At 40.1% G+C, this 20715-nt stretch overlaps 1 protein-coding gene across 2 annotated transcripts in view; it reads right to left on the reverse strand.

Annotated features, from left to right (window-relative positions):
* col27a1b (collagen, type XXVII, alpha 1b) overlaps positions 1–20715 on the reverse strand; it is a 107868-nt gene that overhangs the window by 61162 nt on the left and 25991 nt on the right. For both annotated transcript variants that reach the window (XM_042487941.2, XM_088076466.1), the window contains exons 5-9: positions 19653–19706; positions 13910–13963; positions 13751–13804; positions 3339–3383; positions 394–447 (exon numbers count right to left, since the gene is read on the reverse strand). In XM_042487941.2, coding sequence (XP_042343875.1) covers positions 394–447; positions 3339–3383; positions 13751–13804; positions 13910–13963; positions 19653–19706 — 261 coding nt within the window. The remainder of the gene's footprint in view (positions 1–393; positions 448–3338; positions 3384–13750; positions 13805–13909; positions 13964–19652; positions 19707–20715) is intronic.

Genomic DNA, 20715 nt, shown 5'->3' on the forward strand with positions numbered 1-20715 from the left:
TTTTTATTTGGATTTGCCAAATTAGATTCTCTGAGGCTGACACTGAGATGCCGATGGCTGAGATTTGTCACCGGCATCCAATATCTTTAAATTAGATTATTTTCTTGCTACAGAAAACATACTAGGATTCGGTGTTTCTAGTTTTATTCATCATTCTGACGGTAAGCAAAAATTACCAGCTGAAACTTGATTTATTAAAGCTCCGAAATATTTTCAAAAAGCGGAATTCACAACAGAGTTAATATCCAAGTCTCCATTTATTATTTCTGACTCTATATGTGAGTGTGTTTCTGTGTCACCATTTCATTTTGTGCTTGTGTCTGTGTGTGTGTGTGTGTGTGTGTGTGTGTGTGGCCCTGCTCAACCAGCACCGCAACACTAGATTTACTGCACCTGCCTGCCAGGATAGCCTTTGGCCCCAGGGCTTCCATCATCTCCCCGTTCACCCTGTGGAGAGAGAGATGGAAGAGAAATCAGCACTGGAGGAAGGCGAGAGACTAAAAGAGGGGAAAAGAAAGGAGGAATAATTGAAGAATGGAAGGAGAGATGCAGTATTATGTAGGAAAAAAGCTTCTTTTGTGCACACATGGTTTCGGTTGGAGCCTCGCTGACTGCCATAATCAGACAGACGGTATAAAAATGGAAAATGAGCTCTTTCTTTATAATGTAATAAACAAAAGTCAATTGGTCCTATAGTGGAATTCACATCTCTTAGCTTTTCAATAAGGACCTTTTGTTTAGTCAGTGTTGCCTCAGGAAAGCGGCGCCACTGTAGACATTACCACTCGAGCCGTTCAATTAATCTGACAGTAAGTGCTATTATAATGCCGTTGCTGTTAAGACTACTGTGAGCAGCACAGTTTTGCTTTAATGTGTTTATCCTCATCAATGCACAGTATAATGCATGAGTCATTCCTTCCTTGTGGTGAGACATAACCAAATGCATCCCTCCGAGAGGAATGTTTAATTCCACGTACATGTATGGGAAGAGTAAAACAGGGTTAGTTAGTGAAGGCATGCAAGAAATTACAGACTGCTGTTCGTATGGCATACTGAAAGCGAACCACAGACGTTAAACACTGGCAACACTCACGTTTCTGGCAAAAACCAGATAATTAATGCGCTATGAAAGATCAAAATGTTAATGTTATATTAAAAATTATATGAGAAATCTTGTAGACAGACACAGAGAAACCACAGTAGTAGTAGTAAATGATGTAATAGTAATGGAGGCATTGTTGCAAAACAGCGTAAAACAGCAACAAAATAGAGCTGCCAGTAGAGGATCCCCATGCACCCCCCAGATATGTCCTAAAATCCCAGAAATGTCCCAAAATCCTTGAAATGTATTAAAATCATAGCAATGTCCTAAAATCTGAGAAACATCTTAAAATCCCAGAAGTGTCTTAGAATCCTGAGAAATGTCCTAAAATCCAAGAAACATGTTTGGGGTTGCTGCAACTGACTCCTGGCCTCCTGTCATTTTGAAAATGTGGCCCCCAAACAAAGCAAGTTGAGTATCCCTGCACTACGAATAATCTATAATATTAAACTGTCTTATAAAATTAAAGAAGGTAAAATAGTGAATTACATAGTAAATTGCATTGATTTCAGACACAAAAACAATGCTAAATACATTCAACATATTTGTTGAACACAATGCATTTTGGTGAGAATTACTCAAATTAGCATCATGTTTGTCCCTTTAAGTAAGTTCCATCAAATTAATAGTCAATCAAGAGTGTCTTCAGTAACCAAAACGTAATGTTTTTCTGGCACAAGGTGTCGCCAGTAATCTTCACTGGATTATAAAACAAATTGAGTTCACTAACAAAAATAAAGCTCAGAGTGCATTACAGGGCCAATCTTAACTGGCTGTTCTGCATGTTAAACCATGTGCTATTTCATTTTCCACAGACAAGATTTCATCGTCTCCAGAGAAGGATGGAGACAGGAAAAGTTTTTTTTCCTTTTTTTTCTTTTCGTTGTGACACAGCACATTCTTCTCAAAGATAGTACACAGGATCTGGACTCAGGAAGGAGGGAGAGGGGGAGGAGGAGGAATGACCTCGGGGTGTCCAAACTATTTAGCCCAGTTGTACCTCTGCCAAAAACCTCTCCTTTTCTTTTCCCGCCAAGATTCTCGACAACTAATGTCTTTTCTCTCTAACCGTAATCCCCCAATGCCCCACACCTCTTTTTTAACGTCCCGATGTGTCTGTGTTAATATATTCTCCTGTTTTGTAACTATAAATGGAAAGACACACTGGAGTCTTATGGGAAATGCCTCTGGAGACTCTTGGCTCTTGGGTTTGAACAGTAAACATACATTGACATATAGCTAAAACAGTGCAGCCAGCAGACAGACAAACAGCATGCAGTGGATTAGGTCAGCATGATAACACAAAAAGAAGGGGGAGGAGGGATTGCAGCGGAGCCGGAGAAATCACATTTTAGGTGTTTTCAGATGCCACTCCTGCTGCTCAGAAAATCCCTTTTAAGTGTCTCATGATTGTTTTGAACCCCCACGATAACATTCACACTCTCACCTCAGACAGTTTTGATCACTTTTAATAAGGGGGGAATAATGCATCTCTGAAATTACTGTATGCATTCTCAGAATTGCATAAATTGCATTCTAGCACATCCCCATTATACCTATTGGCCTACAGGGGGCACCACAATTACATGCACTGCTATTACTGATTATTACTATTTTGCCTGGGTTATATTGGATGTGGAAGCACAGCTAAGCACAGCATTTTTCCAGAGAATGCTGCCAGCTTCCTTCCTTCACCCATGTTATCCAGTTGGGCTGTTCAAACTGGACGCACCGCGGCCCCAAACTCTGCGACCGGCTCACTATCTGTAATGACAGTTTCAGTTTCTGGTCTTTTTTTTTTTTTTACCAAGAACCATTAACAAATCTGGCAAGAAGGCACTTGAACTGATAAAATTTGCATCACATGCTTCCACATATTTGTCAGTTTTGTCAAAATAAAGAATGATGAGCAGACACACATAAAGGCCAACAGCAACAGAGCTCCACACGTGATTCAAATCGAGCGGTGAAGCCAAATCTCTTGCTGATTGGTACGGTGAAATGCGCTTCCGGTATAAATAGCCCACAGACGTCAGAGGAGTGACTGTGTAATAATTCACATTTCGAGGTGCATGCGCATCCAGTGTAAAAATGGCATTAGGGGAGCAACATTACAACTTAGTGGTACACTTGTGAAGATATTGAGAGAGAAATTATACAGAATGTAAGTTATATACCAGAAAAAACGTATGACAACAAATGGTAGCCATGATTACAAGAAAAAAAAAGTACTCACAGGTTCACCGGGGAGACCACATGGACCGGGATGACCTTTTTGTCCCTGTTGAAAGAGAAACAAGAGGTTAGTTTTGCATATCCAGCAATGAGCCTGTGAACCCGTTATTAACATGTGTTTTGGGTGATCTGCTCACAAGCGGATCGCATGAAAAACAACTTTAAACAACCATCATGGTACATAGTGATCTGATCACTTAAACCACCTGTTGAGGTGGTCTGGGACACATCTCTTTTGTAGTCTTGCGCTAATGTGTCCTGATGCATCCCTGACAAGGACTACGTCATCAAGAAGTACGTGCAAGTTGTTTCGGCGACTAACGACCAGACCACACTGCCCGCATGAGCAACGTGTGTGCATTGTGGAACCTGTTGTTTTTTTGTTTCAGCGCCCATGTTAACAGGTTAGAGCAGGCACACTGCTGGTGTGAGCAGCGCGGCTGCAGCGTGGCTGCAGTGCAGCGGCATTGCAGCTGCAGTGCGGCTGCTGCTCAACTGTGGCACATCTGGAAAAGCAAAGTCTTGCTGATTGTTTTCGCTTGACACATCTGGTTTTCAGCAAAAATAGACCCTAAAATGGTCTTTTGGTAATTACATTGACTTTATACTACTTTTTACTACAGTTTCAATGTCTTTAGCTGTCACAGGCATGAGGAAATACAAATACATCTGTTTTATCCAACTTTTCCTCTTTCTGTTTCAAAATAGAAGCCCTCTGACAATGTTTCTGTTGACAAAATCCCTTCAGTTTTAGACACATGGCATTTTCCCATGAAACTTTTGCAGGACAATGCAGCAGCATGCACGGTTTCATAAATGAAAGCAGAATTTGTGCTTATTTGTGCTTTTTTTACTCTGTCAGTGTGAACACCATAAGCATGCAAGCTGCAGTTCGATGATGTTGCTGCCACGCACTGTTCACAAATTCAGTGTGGTCGGGGCATAATGGTCTCTAACTTGTCCATTTTACAACAACAACAACAAGTTTCATGAAGTGTGCATAACCATCCATCATTTTGCCCTGTGGAAAATGTGTTGAATATTGTTGACAGCGCTATCCCCTAACTCTGGCAAGCAAGAGTGCAGACGTAATAACTGAGCTGGGCCCCTTTGACCTTCTAGCAGAGGTGAGGCAGTAACGGCATCTGAACACATCTGGAGACACATGATAGACACATGTGAATGGCGATGTTTCTAAGCAGACCACTTGTGTTTGGATCATCAAAACGCTTGTTAATAGCAGGTGAGAACCTGCTCAATAAATGAAAACACCATGTCATCTTATTTAAATTCTGATCACATAGGCACAGGGATGTGGTAAATGATGCGCTCTGGAGGAGGAGATTATGTTGGCCTTGGTTAGAAAATGTTGAGTCAATGGTCAAATTGAATGTAATTTCTGTTGTGAGAAACTTACCACCTTCTGTTTAAGAGCATCTCGGTCGACTCCGCAGGGGCCGAAATTATGTTGTATTTTCCAATTGCCTTAGAGAGGACTTGACTTTGTTTCCTTATAAAATAAAATGGCTTAATAAAGACCCGGAAGGTTTAGTTTTAAAGGGTCCACAGCAAAGACAAACTTAATAGCTGTGAAACTAATAGACCACTTATCAGCAGCCCTGGCTGGTTGACCCTGAATAAAACACATCTTTATGTTTTCTGCATTGGACCAGTGTCGTTTTTATTTATGTCGCAGCACAGCTGCTTGGCAATGAGTTTGTCTGACCCTTGCCACCAATGCACTGTGACAAAACAATTCTGAACAATCTTGCATTGATTAAACCAGTAAACCAATTAGACAGGAACAAGTGAAACCCAACAGGGTAATTAATGGTCACCTTCATGGCCTGTGGTCTCAAATGAGCATGCCAGCTGCTTACAAAATGTATTAATCTTTTCCCAATCAAGACCTACAGTGGAGTTGATAGAGTCATGTGTGGTCATCTCTGTGTCTATCCCCTCAAGTGTGAAGTCATTAGCCACCAGCTGTGTTGCCCTGTCAGTAGCAGAACAAGTAAACCAGAGACGTCCAGAGGCCGATGTACAAGAAAAAAGAAAAATCTGTATCAGTGTAAACAATCAAGTTTCCATACCGAGAACTCTCAAGCCTGCGGCCACGCTGTATACATGAGGATTAAAGTCTCAGTCTGCAAGAGTCCTGTGAGACATTTGGTAGTGTTGATGAAAAGCAGGGCTCAACAGTAAAGGCTGCTTCACTGAAGTTATGCCGGCCTGGCTGACAGTGATCGGGAAGGAGAATACCAGGATTGGGCTGATTTCAATACTTTTATTGGCCTCTTCTTGTACTGATATCTAGTGTTATCATACTTTCCGAGGTTGTTTAAACTGCTGACGTGTCAACATTTTTTTTCAAAATCTCCTTTATAGGAATAGTAATACATTTGTAAAAAATATTTTCATCTGCTTTCTTGATGAGATAGTTGATACCACTCTTAGGTCCATCCTAAGAGAAAAGTTAAATTTAAAATTGCAGCCAGGAGATTGTTAGCTAGGCTTAGCTTGATTAGTTTAGGAACTGGTTAGTTCAACAGAAGAGTGAAAATGACAAATTGTAGTTTTACCAATATGCGTGTGTGGGAGTATTTCCCGGCTAGGCACAATGTCGTCCTATTTCCTCTGTCTGACCTAATTTACTCTAGCTTCCAATTAACTGTACAGACCTTAGAGTGTATTGATCTAACACTCAGCAAGAGAGTAAATATTTCACTAAATGTTGAAATATTTCTTTAAAAATGGGCCACTGCTCTTTAAACTAGAGGTTGATTGTTATTGGATATTCAAATGCAGATATGATAACAATAGTTTGGAACAGATGAAAGCTTTGAAAGTCAGATAATGCACGCAGAGAGTCTGGACCCTGGATGGAGCTATTTCACATGTTGTACCACTTCCTTTGGCCACTAGGTGGCACTGAAGAACACACTAATTCATCTTGCTCTGTACCGTTTGTAGACCAAACCATGCAAATTTCATGTAAATTAAATGATAAATGTGATACAAGGCTTACTTCCTGATGATAGTAGGTGTCACATTGAGTATGACAGGAATTGAGATGTTGATGTCTTTAGGCCTGCAGCCTGATCAAACATGAAATTTAGGGCCAACTGGTCAATGTAAATAGAAAATATGACAACTTCCTGTTTCATGGTGAATAGTGCTTCGCCATGACAACGGCGTTAATGGAAAATGTATGATCTTCACAGTGAGGCATCGTCAAGGGCTTCAAGCTTTTACTAAATTTGAGCTGAATATAGTCAACTTGTCAGGAAGAGCACATCAAAGTATAAAACATGTAATTTCCTTTTGCCAGTAGGTGGTGCCGTTATTATAAGTAATTTGTAGCATGTAGATGTCTTCAGGGCTGGACTGTCATCATAAATGTCATAACATGGGTCGTTTGACACCTTTCCAGTCACATAGTGAGATGAAAACTTAAGCTTTTGATAACTTTTGATGTCAAAGATCTTTAGATGGTACACACAAAATTAGAAGTCAATCAGTTGAAAACTGGAGGAGGGCTTGGAAGAGCATGACCCCTGGAAATGGCCAAAAATACACAAAAAATGCAGATTCAAGTCGAAATGGCTGACTTCCTGTTGGGTATCGGTCCAACAATCTTTTTTGTACATCTTGAAATGATACATGTGCCTGCCAATTTCTATTAATCTAGGTGAAAGTTGTGGCAGGGGCTATTTCCTACAGATATTAAGTAGGGTACTACTGAGCCATTTTTTGAGATTTGCACTGGAGACTCAAAATATCACATTTTTGACCAGACTTGATATGTGTGCGAAGTTTCTGGATATGATAAAGCCCTCTAAAAGTCAAAAAGGTAATTCATTTGAGATGAAAAATGATATTTTCTTCAGTTTCGATAGGGTCCCTGCACTTTTCGGTGCTCAGGCCCTAATAAAGGACAACACACTTAGACACAGTCACACAACAGAGGGACCTACTTTATCTGGCGCTGTACCCACTGATCAAAAACTTTTTGCTGGTTCAAACAAAGTTCTCCCCTCTTCAGCTTCGGTCAGTGATTTACATCTTCAAATTACTGGTGGAAGTCGCACAGCCATCAGCTATTATCAAAGGTTTGTTGTTGCAAAAGGCAAAATAAAATATTTATGTTAATGTGTATTTTCAGGTCAATTTTCATTTTTGCAAAGACAAAAAAATAAACCTTGAAAATCATCAAAGTATGAATTGGCGCCCCCCCTGCAGTGACTCTGAAGAACCCGTCAGGGTTCTGTACCACCTGTTGAAGACCCAGAGTTTAACACATATTTTGCAGTAATGGATCCTGACATGTTTGCTATCTTTGGAAACTTTGGGCTTTTGATTAGAATTTAAAATGAGGTTTGAAAATCATTTGGCTGCAGTTCATGACGAACCCACCGGTGGCTCAGACAGGGTTGAGAAACTGAGGCAGAGTGAGACCGACATGCCTGAAGCTGTTGAGTAAAATCATGCAGGCAGGCCGACATCCGATGTTTATCAAAAGGCTGATATTGGTCATATTAACTTAGAAAAGAACATTAATAACGTAAAATTGGAACATTTCATTTCACCTCAGCTACAAACCAATCAACTGAGACTAAGGCCTCTGGTGTCAGGATGTGAGAACTAATCCTCAAATCAGCAGGAAACTGAACTTGAGCATTCACAGTGGTATTTAAAGAGATGAAAAACACTCAAGAGTTAATCTTTAACAAATGGTCAGAGCTTGTTCCTGATTCCAGTAAAAAAAACAAAAACGTCCTGACAGAAAAAGAAAGAAATAAACCCACTTTGAAAAGCAACTTTTATTTAAGATTAAAAATTTCTGTCACATCTCCTGCAGCGTTTGGACGCGGAGTGAAGCCAGATGCCGGCCCATCGGCCACAATAATTCTATCAGACGCTTTTTTCTTCAGTTCAGTCAAACCCCGTATTGATGATTATTCGTCTATTTTTCTACTGACAGACAGCAGAGTGCTTCAAGTTGGAACTATCTGACAGGATTTTTGGGAGTCGATGAGTCTGCCGGAGCCAAAGCGCTGCAGCCACTAAAAGACAAAAGAATGTGTCTGAGCCTTCCAGCGAAGCCGATACAGCTGAGTACAGTAAAAGCAAGAGAGAGGAAATGTGTGTGCATGTGTAGCGTATATATGGACTCAAGAAAATTGGACAGCTTTCAGGGCTCTGTAAATCCATTGTGTGACACAAAGATGGCAGAGGATCGCATTCTCCATTAGTTCTCCCTCTGTATGAAGAGCAAACAGTTTTAATTAGTGTAACTCACACCAGATCAACCCTGCAGCCAACAGGCAAAGTGCAGCAGCAGCAGCAGCTGTATCTCCCCCGCTTACAGAATAAGGAACAGACTTTACTTGGCAGACAAAAAATATGATGTTCTTTCCATATATTTTTATTTTTATTATAACACAAATTCCCACCTGTTATTCCTCTTACTTCCACTGCAACTTTATTTAAAGTATTCCTCTAACTCAGGGATACTTAACCTGCTTTGCCTGGGGGGCACTTTTGCAAAAATACAGAAGGTCAGAGGCCATTCACAGCAGACTCATACATATTTCTAGGATTTTAGGACATTTCTAGGATTTTATGACATTTTAAAGGATTTTAAGAAGTTTCAAGGATTTTAGAATGTCTCTAAGATTACACAGTGTTTTTAGGATTTTAGGACATTTCTAGAATTTGGGACATTTCTAGGATTTTAGGACGCTTGTAGGATTTTAGGATTTTAGGAAGTTTCTAGGATATTAGGACACTTGTAGGATTTAATGACATTTTTAGGACTTTAGGACATAAGGGGCTTAGCTAAGACCTCTGTATGAGGGCTGCTCCACTGGTACTTTTTCTATAAACAAGCTCTATTTACATGCTTTTTTGTGCACTCTGACACCTTACGTATACTAATACAAAAACAATTCCCAGTTTGAATCATTTTATTTTTATTGGAAATTAGAAAATAGTTGGGGAGCTAAATTTGGCCCGCAGGCCATAAGTTGAGTATCACTGCTCTAACTCCTTTCTTGGACAAATCAGACACAGCAAATAAAGGTACAGATATTTTACAAAGTTTAAGAGCAGGAAGGAAAAATCTTGAGAGCTGCACACAGCTAATAAAAAGTTGCGCACTATTCCAGTATGCCATGATTGGAGCTGGCTGTGTAAAATGCACACTGGTCCAGGGCTGGTAATACTCCACTGGTTTAAACACACACACACACACACACACACACACACACACACAAGTCACTTTACAGTGCAGACCGCTGCCTGACTCCCCGGCAACCTCCCCATTACATCTCTACACATTTCCCACAGCGCTAAAGGCTTTCTCTGGCAGCAGGCCAAACACTGAGCACAAAACTCAGCAAAAAAAGTGTCCATAAAGCAGCGGCAGGTCATGGTTTTACTGGCTGCGGAGACAAGAGCACGCAAGAGAGTTGAACCTCGGGTTTCATCTGTGGCCGATGATGGAATTTCGGCGTAATTTGAATACAAAAGTGCGTTGTAAGGAGTTTTGGCTTCTAGTGCCGGAGTATGATCAAAAAAGTCTAAGTAAGTTAAGAACAGCTGCAAGCAATGAGGTGTCTGGTGGCTCTTCGAAGAGCCAAGCTGATTGCCTAGCTTTTGTTAGCAGGATACAAACTGTGTTTTAATACTCTGTATGGCTGTCAGCAGTTACTTTTGGGGATCCGAGTGTCTTCACTGTTAATCAGAGGGACCTGAACTGATCGTCAGAGCAGAAAAAGGGGGATCAGTTACAACCACTTAACCTCAGCCAGGATCCCGGTCCACGCCCAGCAAAGATCCTCAATCACCATAAATCAAGCAGGAAGAATATCTGCTTTTTCCCATGACTCCACGTTCCATGACTCACAAGGCGAGAAGAGGTCTTCCTTTTCTTTGGGCTGGAGTCCTCCCCGTTACTACACTGAATGGAGGATCCTTGAGTGCACCAGATGTTTTTTAACAGTCAGTGCTGTCCAATTGCATAACAGATCATTGGAGCTCCGGCCAAGGCATTATTACACTCATACTATTGTATCCCAAATGAGGGCAGGAGTGTGTGTATGTGTCTAAGTAAGAGAGAAAGTTGCTTACAAAGGCTTTCTCTTATCATGCAACAGCCGTTTTCTAATTAGCATTCGAAACCTGACTTTCCTTTGACCTTTTTCTGAACCGATGCAGCTTTTGTTTTTATCTTCTCCTGAATATAATTCTGACAGTAGGCTGCAAAAATGAATAGTGTGATGATAAACTGCCGAGTGCAATTTAAAAAAAAAAAAGCCCTGTCTGAGGATTTTTTTTGTTTTCCACAAGCTTTTGTTTTTCTAAACAGATGTTGCTGCACTCTCAGACTGTCAGGTGATTCCCTTTGCAAAGCTTCTTCCTTCTCATTCTATCTAAAAATGAAAACAGCCTGTAACCTGAAAATGATATTCAAATTTATTTGAACACCACATTAATTCAATTCCTAATCTAAATCTTGGAGATTTCCCTGCCAATAAGTAAGTAGGGTGGGTCCCCCTGCTCGCAAAGCTGATAAGCTTTAATGAATTTCAAACATTTGGGTTTTAGTGGAGAGTTTCTGTGTCCCACAATGGCCTAAGTGCTGTTTCCGAGGTTTATCCCTCCTGCTAACAAGATGAAACTGGGGTAATGCTGAATTTGTGAATTTTTGGCATGGAAATTAACTGCACACATCACCGCCTTCTCCAGTTTTGGGGGGTAATTGTTAGCAAAGATGGCAGAGTTGATGTGTAAGACATTGTGAGGCCTGCTGTTTATTGGAATCAGACATCGCTATAGACAGTTAACATTGTGCTAGACTTTTGTTGTTCATTATAGGAGTGAAACTACAAACATGCTGTGATACATGTTTCTTCCATTTAGGGCTGACCCGAATGCTTCAAAGCTTTAAAGCTTCCATAAAGCTGCCCACTAATCAAAATCATCATTAAATGTTCCATATGTGTGTGTGTGTGTGTGTGTGTGTGTGTGTGTGTGTGTGTGTGTGTGTGTGCGTGAGAGAGAGAATCACCCCCAAAATCCCAAATAACCCATAAATTAAAAAACTGTTATCCAACATTATTTATTATGCATCAGCTTAAATTATGTTTTGTTATTCTCACACCAGGACACTTAAACTTAGTGATAGTTTTGTGGCTTCAGCTTGTTCTCATCTGACATTAGCCACCTCCAGACCGGCACTACAGCAGGGACGACTTGTCCAAATCTGACAGTCTTGCAGATACTAGGGATGTAGGATAATATCGGTATGTTATCTGTATCGGCAGATATTGGATTTAAAGTGAAATATCAGCGAACATGCTTATTCCTGCAGATAGTTTTTTACTGACATGGTGAATATGTACAACATCAACCCTGAGTTGAAGTATTTCCCTTATCCTGCACAATGAATAAATATTACATATATGGAAAAGTGTAGTATTTCATGTCTCCATCTGCTGGTGGGCCATCATGATAAGAGTATGCATAATATGATGTTAATTCCACTACAGAAGAGACTTGATGATCACTAAATTTGGTGGGGAAAGAAGAGGAAATATCAATATTGGTATCGATTATCAGCCAAATGAGTTGTTATTTATTAAAAATAAAAATCCAATATTAGGCATCTCTGTCAGATAGGCTAACAAGACACTGAAAACGTCAAAGGCCTGGAGTGGTTTCAAAATTTGTGAAGATGACCACTAAAAGTTGAGTGCCAAATACAACAAAGGAAACTGGTATGTCACAAATCTACATCTTATTTTTTTTTTTTTTTTGGAATTATGACTAATATGAAACCTGCATGCAACAAAGTGGCTAATTGTTGAGTCAGTTAAGTCAAAGGCTGAGGTAGGACCACGTTACTCTGTTAAAGGTGTGACAAGCCTTGTTACAACATCACTTATTTTGACAAAAAGCTCTAAGAGAAGACAGCTCTTGCAGTGAAAGGAATAGCTGAACATTTGGTTGTAGTTCACACAAGGTATCATGGAGTTAGGAGCCACAATATTACACTATGCAGCATGTTTTGGGTTTTTTTAATTAGAGTGAACATGGGCACTATAGTTTATTTTGACTCAGTCCCACAACCATCCTGCTGCTGTAAATAGTCATGATAGCATTAAACGTGTATTTATCTGCAGCCGAAAATAGTCCCTAACAAGTGCAAAACCAGTGTCTTCCTATTTAAGGAAACATTTGAGCCTGATTCAAATGTAATATTGTCAATAAGTAATGTCAGTAATATATCAAATAAAAAACATTGCAAATACTAATGTTTTTTATTAGGCTTTTTGCATCAGCAGTGGGTGAGGATTGGGTAGAAGGGGGCTGGCGGAAAAAAATAATAATAATACAGAGGAACAGTCATTTCCATTAGAGTTGTAGTTTTAGGTTTCCATACACCTAATGTTCCCTCTAATAAAATATTGGGGAAAAAACATTGCAGACACCAACATGCAAAATATTCATATGTGGAAAAAATCTCTTATGCAAGAATACTGTCATAACACAAAGACTATGGAAAAACAAAGTCAGCCAGTGACAGAGTACTATATTATTTGCACATTCTGCATAGTAGGAAACCCAACAGGCTCTGGCCCACTTTAGATGTGTAATTACTGCGGGGGGATAACAGGCCTTGGGAAAAGGCCAAGGATAAAATGCAAAAGGCCATGGAGAAAACACTCTGCTGCTAACCATCACTCTCTGTCAGGATAACCCAGCTCATGTTGAGAAGTCAAATAATGTCGACCAACAATCCAGATCACAGAACTAAACCACAATCATAACTTGTCCTACTTTTGAGAAGAACGGTTCTCCAGAGAGCGAATGACATAACACGAGTTTGGAAGAAGCCTGTAAAACTTAAGTTACACTGAGTAAGCTCTCCTCAATTGCCGTTGTGATTTTGGAGGCCTGTGATAGCGATGATGTAACAGCCCAGATATCCAAACCTTTTGTATTTGGACCCACAGGGGAGCCAGAACACAGGTGTGCTCCTTGACGCCTGCATTATGTTAGGCCGCTTTCCAAACAAGAGCTCAAACATGAATGTTTGGCTCGCGTATCTAAACACTGCAATTTCACAGATTTCCCCCTCAAAGGCAGTTCAGGGTGTGTCAGGGTTGAAAGGGTTTGATTTAGCGATCCTCGATATACAGAGCTCCACTCAGTGCGTCGCTCATTCATTCAGAGAGCCTGATTTATGTTGGAAGATATTTGGAGAAAAAGAGCAGAAACACATGTACAGAATGAACTCTCACATTTAAGGGACAGAGCGCTAGTGATATCTGACGGATATCAGTTACCTCCTAGTGGATTTACACAAACACAGATTGAATTTGTGAGACAAATCAGATTTTCTACCTTTCGTCCATGTTGTCCATGCAGTCCAGGGGGGCCCATGACGCCAGGCTCGCCCTAAAAGGACAAAATTAGGTCACATTTATTACACCAACATAATTTGCATGACTGTTGGCAAATAACTGAGTAGTTCTATGAAAAGAGAGAAGAAAATATGCATACTTTAGGTCCTTTCGGGGCTTGACCAGGTGACAGTCCATAATCTCCTTTTTGTCCCTAAGAACATAAAAACAGAACATTTTCTTGCTTATACTTTTTAATGTATAAAATCTCTTTTTCAAGAGCATCCTGGCCTGTGGAGCAGCATAAACATTGTTACAACCACAAACACAAGCAGACAAGTACAACTGTTACACACCACAAATGCAAATAAACCAATTAAAATGCAATATAGAAATACATAAAAATGTTCCTAAATGATTGAGGAAAAATAGAGAAGCAATCACATTGACCTACAGTGCTATTTTATCCTTAAAATTGACAAAAAGAAGTACTTCACCAATATAAAGAGGGTCCTCACATAAAACCAGGCCATCTATTGTTGAAAGAAGCAAATACTTTTGAAATTGGTGCTGCATGACCAGAAAAAAAACAGGGAAAAAGGACTGTGGCATTCACTTTTGCTCAATAAGTAGAAAACCTAAAACCACCAGAATTTGTCGCCCTGTACCAGACCAGTAAACGCTCCTGCAGGTAGATGATGCAATGACAGATGATAAATGGTCTGTGATACAATGGCAGCTGGCGAGTAACAAACCATCTTTTGTTACAGTTAAACAGCAAGCTAAAACCCATTTTATGTGAGAAATATGAAACTTAGTAACAGAGTCTTTGTTTATATTTGATCAGTGCTGCTTAGTTTTACCATTTGATCTCCATTTTTTCAGCCTCTGTTTTTACTGTGCAGGAAGCAGTACGGCGCCCACTTCCGGTTCACAAACTCTCGCTATTACAGCTAAATATGGCACTAAAAAAAGTTTCTGAAAACATTTGAGGCAAGAAATAGGCAGTGCAGTGACATACTCTTGATTTATATGCAATCAGCACTGCCTACATTTACCGTTTGATCTGATTTTTGTCCTAGTTTGAAATAGAAAAGGGTGGGTCTGTCTTTTGATCGAGCGCTATATTCTTTGTGTACGCAGTGGCAGCATGGTTGGTGGGCAATACAAAAATGCAGAAGTACAGCCTGCAGTTCAAGCACCAGCCAAAAGCCACCTAAACTGTGCCAGATGATGTAAAATATGTGATCTGACGGAGTTTTGCCATTGGGGAAGGAGGGTTATTTGAACACTGGTTAGGTGGAGGAAATTTTACTGAAGTTCTACTCATACTCCCCACATTGTTTTGATGCAAAGCTGGTCAAAAATTGTAAAAATATCATTTTAAATTCCAACTAGTACAATTTCGTGTCCTTTTGTCAATTTCTCAAAAGAAGGGGCTGTATATTTAAAAGCATTTGTGCCTATTTCTGTTTTACCTTGGGGATCAACATCTGGAAAATATTGTGAAAGTGAGGGCCAAGATGGGTTTTGGTTTTAACACATGAATGTAAACAGATAAGATGAAACCAGAGACACTTTTCTCTCAGCGGGTACAAGATGTATCCTACTCTGCACCAGCGTTCACTGCATATTTCCTGCATTGCCACAGCATTCCACCTCACAAGGCGCAGAGGAGTTCGCTGTTTGCATTTACACTATCAAAGAGTAATGAGTTCATTCTACTTATTGGTGAGTGTAGCGGTTGTATTTATACAAATGTGCAGTCCATTTATGCCCTCCGGTGACTCGGTTTACACCAAGCCAGTGAGAAGTGATGGGGAGTGATCCTGTACATTCTTCTCCCTTTTCGGGCAGTGGGAATCCTGTCAGTGCTTTCTGGGTCAGCATGAATTGCACTGGTGAAAGTGCAGCCCAGATATCTACGCAATTATAATGTTAGAAGTCCGAGGAGAAATAGATGACTTCCTGTGCTCGAGTTTATCATATAAAGAAACAAGTATATAGAGGATAAAATGTTGTAGCACTGAGTTGGTTGGACTGTCATCAAAGAACAGCTGTTATCGGCTGATTGCAAATGCTGCAACATTTTTGAAGAAGTCCTGTGTTGTGACTCACTGTGGTGTAATCCTAAGGTTTTTCAAGGCGAATTGGGGCTATTTCTTTATCTTGGTGCAAAAGGCAAAAGTTTAATCACAGCAGAAAGACATGCACTGTTTCAAAGGAGTGTTTTATTTTACTGGTTTTCTGGTGAAAAGTACAACAACATTTCCCATCCAGAGTATATCGGCCCATTTGAACCTACATGTTCGTGACAGCTACAACTTGGCATGGAAAAGTCTTTGTGGGAATTTTCTCCAGACTGGCTTCTTAAGAGAGCCAGGAGTGCAACTCCAGCCAAGAGCTACATACGTACCCTGAACACTGTGTCTTTCACTGTCCAAAGGTTTTCACCTCTACTACATCAACTGATGAGTTTAAACTCGGAAAGAAGCTAAATTAGGCAATTTCTTTTGAAAGATGAAGTCTCTAATAAGCACTTGTACCTTCCACTGATTAAACAAGTATTTTATGCCTTCATTCATCTCATTTTTTAGTCTGCTGGTTGAGTACTTGAAGCAGTGCTTGATTATCGTCCTCTCGTCTTAATTTACATCATTACATCCAGATAAAGTGAAATATTTCAAACAAAATTAAGCTAAAACACCGTGTTTTCTTTCGGCTTGTTAATTATTCTAAAAGGAGCCGTTTTCTCAGGTTTGTGTGCAAATGGGTCAAAGTGAGCTGGGCCAGGTTTGGTTAGGCTCCAGTAACACATATGTACGATATAGGAGTTATGATTTTTCCCTGGTTAAGTAGGCCAAAGCATGGTATCAATTATGTTGTTTTTAATGTTTAAAGTCAGTGCGGAAAATGCTGAAATTCAATGCATGAATGGATCGGGTGCAGACTTGAAATATGAGCAATTTTCTGTTTTATTCCAGCATAACGTTCACAGACTCCTTTGTGATATCAGACTGACATACTATAGAGCTAACTCTCTCTGTTGCCAATTTACATCAGCTGCAAACACAGACTGATGTCGAGTACTTGCAAATTAGTGAGTCAGGAAGACTTATAACTGCTGTTCTCTCCTGAGGGGAAACAAATGGCTTTTTAAGAGGCTGGAAAAGTTGCACTGTGAAGCCAAGACGATCTGACCTCAGACATGCAAACTGAGTGAAATCACAAACAAACGCTGGATGACCACGAAAAACCGCAAGAAGTACTTGCTCTTCAAATTTAATTTGTTGTGTAAATCTCCTTGTTACATCAGTAAATGGACCATAAAAGAGTATTAAGGCTGTATGCACCATGAAACGTTCTTATTGTGTCTCATTGACATTATTATCTCATGCATCCCCAAGAGGTTGTCCCATCTAATCCTAGACCGCCTTTAAGGATCCAACAATGTGTTGCTAAGGCAGACGGTAGGTTATTGGGTAGTAAGTAACTTGAAGGCCCACTGTCAATTTTCTGAACATAAAAATGACAGAAATATGCAGTTAATATATGTTTTTTAGTGGTTAATCTAACACTAGAGATCATTTTTTTGTCAGTTCGACATAACTGAAAATACAGACCTTTTCGCTGCTGTGTCCTTGATGTAAACAAACAACTAACAGCATCAGAAAAGGCTCCTGTTATTCTGTATTTTTCTTAGTCAACAAATCCCATGAAAAGACCAAAACAAACAGTGTGTTAGTCCATCTGTCAATACTTTCAGACTTTCCTCCTCTGTCTGAGACTTTCAGCATCAAGCCCATTAGTTCCTACTGAAGACATGAGGCGTAAAAAACAGGTCACAAACATGATATTGCAAAAAAGCTGGACACATCAGTTTTGTAAACTGTGTATTTTATGGGGACTATTTTCAAACGGATTAATGCACATTTAGTGTGTTAGTATTTGCAGCACCAGGATGGTGCATGTGGGTTTGGCTTAAAAGGGATCTCTTGTACTTTTTCTTATTTTCTATCATGTGCATCATTTAATGTTACAATGTTGGAGGTTCATCTTAAACGTGGTTCAAGTTTCAAATAATGAGGTAAAGGCATGTTGAAGTAAACCCAGTGAGCAAAAAGCTCAGGCTTCAGACTGTTCTTAATACTCTGCTTCCAATGGTTATTTCTACTTTGGCTTCGAGCTGACATCAGGTCATGAACAATTTCTATATATGATCATCTGCTTCAGGCACGCTTCTGTACGTTTTTACATTGCGTGAATGCTGCATGTAGCTAAATGCTAACATCAGGGTAACATATAATCTTGGTTGTTAATGTTGTTAATTTCTCCCCAATTTTAGATCACACCTTTATTTTCAGTAACATTCATTTCCCACCTGCAACAATGGATGTATGATGAGACATAAATACAGCTTTGGAGACAGGACTCCATTCATTCCAAAGAAAGTTGCTCACTTTTGAACCCAAAATATTCAATTGACGCGTACTGGCACTGCTTCTGCATCATGGGGTCCATAGATCAGTTGCACTACAGACCGGCCGGCTACTTCTGGTTTAGCACTTTAACTTGAATGGGGATAAAATGAATTGCAATCTTGTGGCCCCTCTAGACTTTCCAAATGTTAATCAGACCAAACAGATTAAAACCTGATTGTGATACAAGCCATTTTGTAGGGGTTGTGACACTCAAAAAAATGTATCAACAGACTTACAGACATCTCTTTCATAGTGAAAAGGCTTTTTGGGGCCCATGGCATCATGGACGGACTCAGAGGTTGTAATTCCGCTATTGGCCACTATGAAAATTAACTTAAAAGCACTTCCTTGAGGGTGAATGCTGGTGTTCAAGCACATACAGTATGAGGAAACAGTGTTTTTTGACCATTAGAGCATGTAAATATGTATTGTTTATGCATGTGTTAGGCGTACATGAATCACCTGCTGTTTTGGCTAAGTCTCAGATGACTAGATCCACTCCAGGTGGCTGGAGATGATCAGTTCATCTGTATTCTTCTTACACACTGTATCTGTAATATAGCTCCTTGTCCTTTTATCCAGTGATCCATGATACACGCAGCCAACACGTGTTGAATTTTGCACCTTGCACATGGATAAGACACTTTGCACTGTGCACTTTATGCCATACAGTTTACATTGCTACTGTTATTGCACTTTTGTCCTCTGTATGAACTGTCAAATTTTTAATTTATTTTTATCTTTTATTATTTTTTTGTATGCACTTTGTGCCATACAGTTTGCATTACTACTGTTTCTACATTTTTGTCCTCTGTATGAATTGTTTTTTTATAAATTTTTATTATTATATGCACATTATGCCATAGTTTACATTGCCACTGTTACTGTGTTTTTTTCCATCTTATGAATAGTTGTAGTTTTATTTTTTTAACTGTTATTATTCGATTGTTTTTCCTTTTATCTTTCTTTCTTGATGTTTCTATTGTCTGTTACCTGCCAAGACACTATGTAAATCAGCAGTCCTGCTTACCCCAGCATATTTACATTTGTATTTTATACGGATATTCATTAATATGCTGTGTCTCTTTTAAATATAGATTAAATTACAAACCTGAACATGAGCATAATCCCCTTGAAATAAACTGTAGAGTCAGTGTTTAAGTTGTTTTTCATTAGGTGTGTTTAATGGGGTTTTCTGACAAAAAAATGTATTGTATGTATAAGTATTGTTGCTGTCTAGTGTCAATCATGTAGCAAAACACCTGTCAATCAATTTTGAAGTGATAGCAGGCTTTAATTTTGGTACTGGGGTGTGAATACATGAATTGTTGGCCTGGATCCTCTCATTCCTATTCACAAGATGAGCCTTTTCTTCTTTTTCTAAATACAGAGAATTAGCATTTGACATTGTCGATGTCATACCTTCACTCCGGGAGGTCCAGGACGACCAGGGTTTCCATGTGGGCCAGGAGGACCCTAAAAACAGAGACATGTGATTGAGAAAGACACTGAGTGAAGGTGATGACTGGGGTCATTGAACATGCCCCCATTTCAGCAGCAAAGAGTGAGGGGTGAGTTAGTGCTATATGTGAGGTTTTCACACATGTATGCACATATTGTTCCCTTTCCACTGCCTGTTTGTGTTATGGGACAGGTCAGCTGTGCCCTGAGGTCCCTCTGTGTTTGTGTATAGGTGCCCTGTGAGACATACTGTGTCTCCCTGCCTGCCTGTCTGTCTGCCTGCCCGTCCATGTTATGACATATGGATGTGATTTTCCTCATCCCCACACTTTTCCACTGGTTTCTGGGGTCCCACAAAGTGAAGGCCACTCATCCATCACACCATATTCCCCAATGGCTTTGTGCCACAAACTGTAGGTATCTGTGATATATAAGGTGCTTAGATGTAATTCATAGAGCTATCAGTGCCAAACATTTTATCAAAATGGACTCCTGTAAGTCGGGCCAGGTGCGTGGACGTACGGGAGCAAAGAATAAGGAGACAAAGGCTATTTTTTTCTGGTTGAAGGGACTATAAATTCAAGCGAGCTGCAAAGAGGGATTGTTTGGAAAAATAAAGCCACAACTTCCTGAGGCATCCAAGTGAGGAGCCCTCAGTTTAACTGCACTTTTGAGTTGAAACGCTGAGCATGGAAAATCTTCCCCAGCAAAACTGAAAGCACTGAAACATGCTCAGATGGCCCGAACAGGAAGCTACTGTATCTTCAGCCCAGTCTCTGAGTGGTTCAGACTTTCCATGGGTTGTGAAGAGAGACCTTTTCCCCAAAGCTGGAGGTGAAAGTGAAGGGTAGGATTACTCTGAGTCAAACAGACGGAGGAGGCCAAGAGGTGTAAGTGTACGGTCGGGTGATCCAGTCCGTCTCTGTTATTTATCTGCGCCAAATTATCAGACTGTGGAGAGGAGTCGAACAGCCTGCGCAGCTCCCCTCCCCTCAAACTGGCCAGACCTCTCCCCTTGCAGGCG

This window comes from Plectropomus leopardus, chromosome 4 (genome assembly GCF_026936395.1).
Source record: "Plectropomus leopardus strain MGB_pleo_1.0 chromosome 4, ASM2693639v1, whole genome shotgun sequence".
NCBI lineage: Eukaryota > Metazoa > Chordata > Actinopteri > Perciformes > Serranidae > Plectropomus > Plectropomus leopardus.